Genomic DNA, 9,830 nt, shown 5'->3' with positions numbered 1-9,830 from the left:
CTAGGAGCTGGGTCAAAAAGGATCTCGCTGTGATTTATGTCACAGAGTGTTCTGCCTATGTTTTCTCTAAGAGTTTGATAGTGTCTGGCCTTCCATTTAGGTCTTTAATCCATTTTGAGTATATTTTTGTGTATTGTGTTAGGGAGTGTTCTAATTTCATTCTTTAATGTGTAGCTGTCCAGTTTTCCCAGCACCACTTATTGAAGAGGCTGTCTTTTCTCCATTGTATATGCTTGCCTCCTTTATCAAGACACATATTAATCAAACTATCAAAAATTAAATACAAAGAAAAAATATTAAAAGCAGCAAGGGAAAAACAACAAATAACACACAAGGGAATCCCCATAAGGTTAACAGCTGATCTTTCAGCAGAAACTCTGCAAGCCAGAAGGGAGTGGCAGGACATATTTAAAGTGATGAGAGGAAAAATCCTACAACCAAAATTACTCTACCCAGCAAGGATCTCATTCAGATTTGATGGAGAAATTAAAACTTTTACAGACAAGCAAAAGCTAAGAGGATTCGCACCACCAGACGAGCTTTACAACAAATGCTAAAGGAACTTCTCTAGGCAGGAAACACCAGAGAAGGAGAAGACCTACAATAACAAACCCAAAACAATTAAGAAAATGGGAATAGGAACATACATATCGATAATTACCTTAAATGTAAATGGATTAAATACTCCCACCAAAAGACACAGACTGGCTGAATAGATACAAAAACAAGACCCGTATATATGCTGTCTACAAGAGACCCACTTCAGACCTAGCGACACATACAGACTGAAAGTGAGGGGATGGAAAAAGATATTCCATGTAAATGGAAATCAAAAGAAAGCTGGCGTAGCAATTCTCATATCAGACAAAATAGACTTTAAAATAAAGACTATTACAAGAGCCAAAGAAGGAGACTACATAATGATCAAGGGATCAATCCAAGAAGAAGATATAACAATTGTAAATATTTATGCACCCAACATAGGAGCACCTCAATACATAAGGCTAATACTAACAGCCATAAAAGGGGAAATTGACAGTAACACAGTCATAGAAGGGAACTTTAACACCCCACTTTCTCCAATGGACAGATCATCCAAAATGAAAATAAATAAAGAAACAGAAGCTTTAAATGATACATTAAACAAGATGGACTTAATTGATTTTTATAGGACATTCCATCCAAAAACAACAGAATACACTTTCTTCTCAAGTGCTCATGGAACATTCTCCAGGATAGATCATATCTTGGGTCACAAATCAAGCCTTGGTGAATTTAAGAAAATTGAAATCATATCAAGTACCTTTTCTGACCACAACGCTATGAGACCAGATATCAATTACAGGAAAAAAACTGTATAAAATACAAACACATGGAGGCTAAACAGTACACTACTAAATAACCAAAAGATGACTGAAGAAATGAAAGAGGAAATAAAAAAATACCTAGAGACAAATGACAATGAAAACGATGATGAGTCAAAACCTGTGGGATGCAGCAAAAGCAGTTCTAAGGGGGAATTTTATAGCAACACAATCCTACCTCAAGAAACAACTCAAAAAACAACCTAACCTTACACCTAAAGCAATTAGAGAAAGAAGAACAAAAAAAAAACCCCTAAAGTTAGCAGAAGGAAAGAAACCATAAAGATCAGATCAGAAATAAATGAAAAAGAAATGAAGGAAACAATAGCAAAGATCAATCATACTAAAACCTGGTTCTTTGAGAAGATAAAAAATTGATAACCCATTAGCCAGACTCATCAAGAAATAAAGGGAGAAGACTCACATCAACAGATTTAGAAATGAAAACGGAGAAGTAACAACTGACACTGCAGAAATACAAAGGATCATGAGAGACTACTACAAGCAACTCTATGCCAATAAAATGGACAACCTGGAAGAAATGGACAACTTCTTAGAAATGCACAACCTTCCGAGAATGAACCAGGAAGAAATAGAAAATATGAACAGACCAATCACAAACACTGAAATTGAAACTGTGATTAAAACTCTTCCAACAAACAAAAGCCCAGGATCAGATGGCTTCACAGGCGAATTCTATCAAACATTTAGAGAAGAGCTAACGCCTATCCTTCTCAAACTCTTCCAAAATATAGCAGAGGGAGGAACACTCCCAAACTCATTCTACGAGGCCAACATCACCCTGATACCAAAACCAGACAAAGACGTCACAAAAAAAGAAAACTACAGACCAATATCACTGATGAACATAGATGCAAAAATCCTCAACAAAATACTAGCAAACAGAATCCAACAGCACATTAAAAGGATCATACACCATGATCAAGTGGGGTTTATCCCAGGAATGCAAAGATTCTTCACTATACGCAAATCAACCAATGTGATACACCATATTAACAAATTGAAGGAGAAAACCCATATGATCATCTCAACAGACGCAGAGAAAGCTTTCGACAAAATTCAACACCCATTTATCATAAAAACCCTCCAGAAAGTAGGCATAGAGGGAACTTACCTCAACATAATAAAGGCCATATATGACAAACCCACAGCCAACATTGTCCTCAATGGTGAAAAACTGAAATTATTTCCACTAAGATCAGGAAGAAGACAAGGTTGCCCACTCTCACCACTATTATTCAACATACTCTCACCACTATTATTCAACATAGTTTTGGAAGTTTTAGCCACAGCAATCAGAGAAGAAAAAGAAATAAAAGGAATCCAAATCAGAAAAGAAGAAGTAAAGCTGTCACTGTTTGTAGATGACATGATACTATACATAGAGAATCCTAAAGATGCTACCAGAAAACTACTAGAGCTAATCAATGAATCTGATAAAGTAGCAGGATACAAAATTAATGCACAGAAACCTCTTTCATTCCTATACACTAATGATGAAAAATCTGAAAGTGAAATTAAGAAAACACTACCATTTACCATTGCAACAAAAAGAATAAAATACCTAGGAATAATCCTACCTAAGGAGACAAAGACCTGTATGCAGAAAATTATAAGACACTGTTGAAAGAAATTAAAGATGATACACATAGATGGAGAGATATACCATGTTCTTGGATTGGAAGAATCAACATTGTGAAAATGAGTCTACTACCTAAAGCAATCTACAGATTCAATGCAATCCCTATCAAACTACCACTGGCATTTTTCACAGAACTAGAGCAAAAAATTTCACAATTCGTATGGAAACACAAAAGACCCCCAATAGCCAAAGCAATCTTGAGAAAGAAAAAGGAAGCTGGAGGTATCAGGTTCCCTGACTTCAGACTATACTACAAAGCTACAATAATCAAGACAGTATGGTACTATCACAAAAACAGAAATATAGATCAGTGGAACAGGATAGAAAGCCCAGAGATAAACCCACGCAGATATGGTCACCTTATCTTTGATAAAGGATACTTTATAATTTTTAAAGAACATTTATACCTTTATTATTTATAGAAATTACAGTGCAATTATTTACTCAACTAGCATTTACATAATATAAGATTGATAGGGACAGAGTAAAGGGACAACGTAGGTAATTAAATAGATAATCCCACTAGGGGACTAAGTAAAAAAAATATATGGGGGACCCCTGTAAGTTAATGATCACTTACGAAAACAGGTTTGCTTGACCACAAAACCAAGCAGGCGTGCTTAGCAACAAAACCATGCAACAGAAACATGAGACATGCCCCCAAACAATAAAAAAATGGTGGCATGAGACCCACATCCTGCCCAGTGAGCTCAGTAAGTTAGTGACCCCTAGGACATGCTCTCTGCCCACATGAAAAACAATAATATATGGAAAGGTGGCATTTCAAAGTGAAAGACCCTCATTGTACTGAGACCTAAAATAATTTTTCCATAGTGCCATAACAGTCCAGGCTTGACCATGTAGGGACAAGAAAACTCCCCTGTCCAACCTGGAGGAGGAGCTGATGATGGAGGCATGACGTCTACTCAAGAATGCAGAAGAAGGTTGTCTTTTCTTCCTCCCCACTTTTCCTTTGATTATAAAACTGTAACCCACTAAGTTCTCCAGGGCAGCACCCTGTTGCCCACCCGCTTGTAAGCCTCACAAGCATCCTATCCTAATAAATCACTTCTTATCTATCACTTTGCCTCTCACTGAATTCTTTCTGCATGGGGGACATAAAGAACCCGAGCTCTTCAGAGCCCCCCCAAAAAGCCACATAGCGGTTTCAAGATTTTTTAAAAATACTGAATTATATAGTTCTGCTTGCAAAACTAATTTATATCCTCTGGTCTGGTCTACCAGTAGGTGTCTAAAAGTTCTGAGGCTCAGAATGTCTACCCAATAATCACTAGAGAGGAATCCAATCTCTTCTCTGTCCCCCTCCTTGCACTGGCTGCTAAAGCACCCTGGGTGAATCAGGATTCTTTGGTGCCACACGTATAAGCTGAGTCCCACTTCACACCCTGGATTCTGCTCTCATTCACATTGTCAGGAATAGAGGGTAAACTAGAGGATGAAGATAGTGGGGGTGTCCACCAGGAGGGAAAAACAAGGGAAAGACCCTATTGCTGAGCTCTTACTGCATGTCAGGTCCTGTGCCAGGCCACCAACTAACATTGTCTATCGATTCGTGTTGAAATCCTGTAGCTTGAGTGTGCGCCATTATCTTCATGTTACGGGGAAAATGAGGCCCTTGCCTAAAGTCCTCCCACCCTTATATCCTATTCCTCCCCCGAGCCAATAACACCAGTCTTTGATTTTGTAATGAGGAGTCTTCATTTGGGTGCCTTTTGTTTAGGGTGACTGTGATGGTTAATTTTGAGTCACCTTGGAGAAGGAATGCCCAGATATCTGGTAAAACAATAATTCTGGGTGTGTCTGGGAGGGTGTTTCTGGAAGAGATTAGCATTTTAATCCATAGACTGAAGGAAGAGATCTGCCTTCACCAATGTAGTGGGCATAATCCTATCCTTTGGGGGCCTGAATGGAACAAAAAATCCAATTCTCACCTTCTCTCTCTTCTTGCCCATGAACATTGAAGCTTGTGGCTCTAGAGACTTCATACTCTGAACTTACACCAGGGGTCCTCTGGTTATCAGGCCTTCAGCCTCAGACTTGGAATAACACTGTCAGTTCCACTGTTTATCAGCCTTAAACTTTGGTCTGAGTTATACCATCAGCTTTGCTGGTTCTCTAGCTTAGAGACAGCAGACTGTGGGACTTCTCAGCCTCTGGAACCATGTAAGCCCCTTCCCATAATAACTCCCCTCTAATATATAACTATATATACAGCTGACACTGGAAACATGGGTTTGAACTGCTTGGGTCCACTTACATGAAGATATTTTTCAATAGTAAATATAGCACTAAACCATCTGAAGTTGGTTGAATCCGAGGACGTGAAACTGTTGATGGGGACAGCAGACTATGAGTTGTATGAGGTACATAACAGGTATTTGTTATATATCCTGATATGCTGATGTCAAAACATTCTATGCCCGTTTTCCATAACGGGGAGAATCAGGAGGTATTAAGGGAATAAAGTCAATCTCTAATTGACATGAACTAGTCCCCCCAAATGGTATAATTTTTAACACACTATAAAAATACTAAAAACATGTTACATGCCTACATGGTTTTAAAATTTTGCCAAAAGGAATTTGGATGTCTATACTGGCCACAACTAGGTTAATTCAAGAAGGACCACTACCCACCAATGACAGGCATGGGTTGGTGAGGACCAGAGGCTCAGCTTAGTTGTATAGATAACACCTTCCAGAACCATGGGCATTGTGTAGTGAAGCTTTTTCCCAGCACATACAAAGACCGGAAACTGAGACTAAAGGACCCACCAGGATAACAATGAGGACTACTCATGTCCAGGATCGTGGCCTGAGTCAGCAGTGAGGACCCTGCCAAGAGCTCTTCATGCTATTGGCTCACTGGCCACTGAGTATGTTCCCCTTGTTGTGTGTATTAACACACTGAACAGCCACAGAAATAAGCAATGTGGTAAGAGATGCCCCAGATAGAATAAAGAATTTGCAGGAATGGTAAGGTTTCAGATTATAGACAACTCAATGCCTTTTTTTGGTTGTTTTTTTTTTTTCTTTTTACCAGTAACTGAAGATTACTGAGGTATAAACTGCAAAAACAGAATAATACATCATGGGGGGCAGCAGTCGGTTTACACTGGGAGTCTCTTTATTTCTGACCATTTATTTACAGCCATCCACCCAGGGCTAACTCCAACATGTGCATCTCAAGCCTGAACTTCCTTCCAGAAACTTAGATCAATATTTCAGACTCTATAAACACATATTCCTGAATGTCCCATCAACTACCTGAGTCAAGATTTCCCCCTGCAATCCTGCACCCTTGCTGGATCACCTTTCCTTTCCCCATTCACATTGATCAGATGTTGGAAACCATGGGTCAGTTTTCCCTTCAGGAGGCACCTTTGCCTAGATTTCAGAGTCCAAGTTCTCAGAAGAAAGTTTTTGATAGAGAACTAGGCAGAATACCAACTAGGCAGGGGTATTATAGCTGTATACAACAGGCTCGGGATGATAGAATGTGTTTTCTCCACAGTGAGGACAGGGGCTGGAGTTAATCCAGATAGTTCTGGGACGTCCTAAGTCTCTAAGGATCTTCAACAGCTCAGCCTTAATCTGGACAAGTCTCTCTGGGTGGAAATCTCCCTGAGAGCTGTAACTCTCCCGAGGGGCAGGGTACAGCTCTTGACTTAAACTGAGCAGCCCGGAGGTATGTTGCAGCAGCTTCTCCATGATGGCCATGGAGAGGAGGTTCCCACACATGCTGAAGGTCCTGAGCTGGGAGCAGTGGCTCAGGGCAGGCAGGATGGCCTCAAGTTGGGAGTCCATGATCCCACACAGATCTAAGTCCAGTTCCTGGAGAGTGGCTGCAACTTTCTCCAGCAGAACTTGGAGGAGCTCAGGACTAAAGTTGGTCAGAGTGACACCACTCAGATCCAGGGCTTTTAGCTGACTGATGTTCAGGCATTGGGACAGATGTGTCAAGTCTGATTCTGTAAGCAGGCAGTTGGTTATTGAGAGGTTGTCCAAGGGGGTCTTCAGGCAGCTGGAGAGAAACCAAGGAATTAGGTCTTGAAAACTGAAGTGGCAGGTGAACTCCAGGTGAGAGAAAAGCCCAAGGTCAAGGTTGTTCTGACCATCAGATAAAGGTCAATACCCAGGATACCCAATCTCATTTTAGCCTGAGTCCTTTCATCTTCCTTGTGTGACTGGGTCAAGCTCACAGAATCTTGAAAGCTCTCTTTCCTCATCTGTCAAGCAGAATAAAATTTACTCTACTTCCTTATGAGGATGAATGAAGATTATGGCATGGACTAAAACATGCTCAGCGGAGAGTCTTACACAGAGTTTCAATCAAGTGGCACCACTGAATTTTAATATTGGGAGACATGAAACTGTGGTTTAATATTGGGGGACACGAAAAAAAGTGTTTTCAACTCAGGTTCCTTCAGTCCATGCTTGGGCCCCCAGCACCTATATCTCAGGCCAAGTGAGAGTCCTGGGTGATAAGCATAGAAAACCAACCTGGACAAGTTCCCAAATCAACTGTGGTTTTCCAGTCTACAGGGGCTCACTTATACCCCTGCATCACCTGCAAATCACCTACCCCTTTTTTTAATCCTTTTGGCTCCAGCTCCTTAACCATCCTCTCCAGAATCATGCATTTCCCATATGTTAATTACCTTATCTGGAGCACAACACAACTTTTGCTGAAATGAATTTGAGACAGGCTCACTGTGGTCACTAAACGGGTGAGCACAGAGCTTCTCTTTAGAAATGTTCAGGTCAGCTTACATATTTTACTAGGTCATCTGATTAAAGATAGATATCTCTTCCTAAGGCAGAAATCACAAAACCTCCATTGATAGATCTGAATGTTCTAATCTGTACCTTTTTATCATGGTGTCCTTTTCCAGAGCCTCTCTGCCAGTTTAGCCCTCTACCTTGATTTGTGTGGTTATGTTATACCACACTTCAAGATACAGCAGCAAAGGAGACAATGCATTCACATTCTATTGTTGTGTTTATTGTTACTCAGCCAGTGTGGCCACACTTACCTGAGCATTTGGTCCAGGCAACCTTCAAGAAAGGAGGGAGATTCCATATAGAGATCCCGGAGGTGGTGAAGTCTGAGGAACTGAGAGGTAAATTGGACAATGTGCTGCTGTTCCTGCTCCTCAAAGGCAGACAAGTAGACATGGGAGAGAAAGAGTCTCTGCACATTACTCATCTGGCCCAGGAGAGGAGCAAACATGGCCAGGGTAGACAGATGCCAGGTGCTATTAACTTGCACTTCTTGGATACAGTCCAGCTGCACCCTACTCAGGACTTCCTTAATGTTTTCCATGGACGTTGTAATGATCTTCAGCTTCTTACAGCACAGGTGTATGGAACCTTTTCTCTGCTCCACCCACCTGATAAGGTCGATGAGGAATTCATCCAGGTTACTTTCCTTGAGACGAAGTTCTACATACACCTCCAACAGAGCTAACGGCTGCTTTGTTCTTGAACTGTCCTCAGCCACTGGTGCCATCATTGAGCTTGAGTGCACATGGGAACTGGATCCAGACCACATCCTCCAGAAATACTGTCCAGTATTCCTTAAATCCAGAACCTGCAGCTTGCACCTCCTGTGGGGAAACAGAAGATTGGCAGCGATGGTTTAAGAGCCACACATAATGAAACCACAGTCTCAGAATTTAGGCAACACTCAGACTTCCCACGTGTGCTTTTACTTCACATTCCTGACATCACCTGCTGCCTTGCCCTCTTCTTCCCTCTCTGCCTCACCTTCCTCCATCTTGTTTCCCCTTCCATCCTTCCTGGTTCTCCACTTCTAGTACATTAAGCATCACTAGAAAGATGTGGGGGCATGTTCCTTCAGGTGCCCTTTCATCTTAGGTACTCCTACATTTCTGGAAGGCATTTCCCAAAGTGAACTCAGCAATGGCCAAGGCCTCTGAGCCTCTTCGTTTGGCATCATCAGAAGCCTCTAGTCCATCAGCTGGCCACCCACTCTTATGACACCAGCTGCCTCTCAAGGATGTCTAGGACTCTACCAGGATACCTGGATCAGACTCACCTGGGGCGATCCTGCTGGGCAACTAGGACATCAATACCATCCAGCACTGCTTGTAAGGTCCCCCGGTGAGGCATCTGCATCAGACCCCCCAGAGGCAGGCGGACAAAGGGCCAGGCTTGCACCATGGCCTTCAGGGTCTCACTGTGTCTCCCGTAGAAGGCCAAAATGAACAGTGGTGGGAAGAGCTCGGTGGGCAGATACTCCAAAGTGGAGATGGCTGAGGCCTCATCCCTCAGCAGGTCCATTGCTGCTAGGTCCAAGAGTCTGAGTGGGTTCCAGACACTCATGCTGACTCTGCTCCAAAAGGAATCCTGTGAATATTTGCAGGGAATAAGTCATCCTTCTCAAGCCAAGCATGAGTAGAGCTTCATGTGTCTCCTTACCCTTCAGAGGAACCAATTCAGGGCCAAGGTCACTGCTCCAGCAGCAGTGGAAGAGCCTCCGTTTATCCAAATTCCACTCTGGGCTCTGTTGGCACAAAGTCATAGCTCTGCCCCTTCTGGCACCATAAGAAATGTCTCACAAGTACCATGGAGATGGAAATATCAACCACTAGCCTATCCATTTCCATCCATTTCTTTGCTTAATTATGTCTTGCTGGGAGGTGGGTACCATGAGCCTGAAAGCTGACCCCAATCTTTTTTTGGGGCAAACTCTCAGATCATCACTTAATGTCCTAAGACTATGGGAATAGGAGAGTTATGTGGACCAACACAGCCTCC

At 41.9% G+C, this 9,830-nt stretch overlaps 1 protein-coding gene across 1 annotated transcript; it reads right to left on the bottom strand.

Moving 5' to 3' along the window:
• Positions 1 to 6,497: 6,497 nt before the first annotated feature.
• Positions 6,498 to 9,395, bottom strand: LOC118881125 (PRAME family member 4-like). Its single transcript, XM_036825609.1, has 3 exons — positions 9,109 to 9,395; positions 8,084 to 8,656; positions 6,498 to 7,071 (listed from the first exon to the last, which is right to left on the bottom strand). Exons 1-3 carry the CDS (start codon positions 9,393 to 9,395, stop codon positions 6,498 to 6,500), a joined length of 1,434 nt encoding a protein of 477 aa, XP_036681504.1.
• Between the last annotated feature and the right edge of the window lie 435 nt (positions 9,396 to 9,830).

Source organism: Balaenoptera musculus, chromosome 1, assembly GCF_009873245.2.
Source record: "Balaenoptera musculus isolate JJ_BM4_2016_0621 chromosome 1, mBalMus1.pri.v3, whole genome shotgun sequence".
In the NCBI taxonomy this organism is placed as follows: Eukaryota; Metazoa; Chordata; class Mammalia; order Artiodactyla; family Balaenopteridae; genus Balaenoptera; species Balaenoptera musculus.
This window is presented reverse-complemented; position numbering and strand designations above follow the sequence as displayed.

What these genes read in the sequence shown, in the direction of transcription:
- LOC118881125 (XM_036825609.1), bottom strand. Translation starts at nt 9,395, where the DNA reads ATGAGTGTCTGGAACCCACTCAGACTCTTGGACCTAGCAGCAATGGAC. An exon ending in GCCCAGCAGGATCGCCCCAG is followed by an intron (nt 8,657 to 9,108) that starts GTGAGTCTGATC and finishes GTTTCCCCACAG; the next exon opens with GAGGTGCAAGCTGCAGGTTC. An exon ending in TGCCTGGACCAAATGCTCAG is followed by an intron (nt 7,072 to 8,083) that starts GTAAGTGTGGCC and finishes GTTTCTCTCCAG; the next exon opens with CTGCCTGAAGACCCCCTTGG.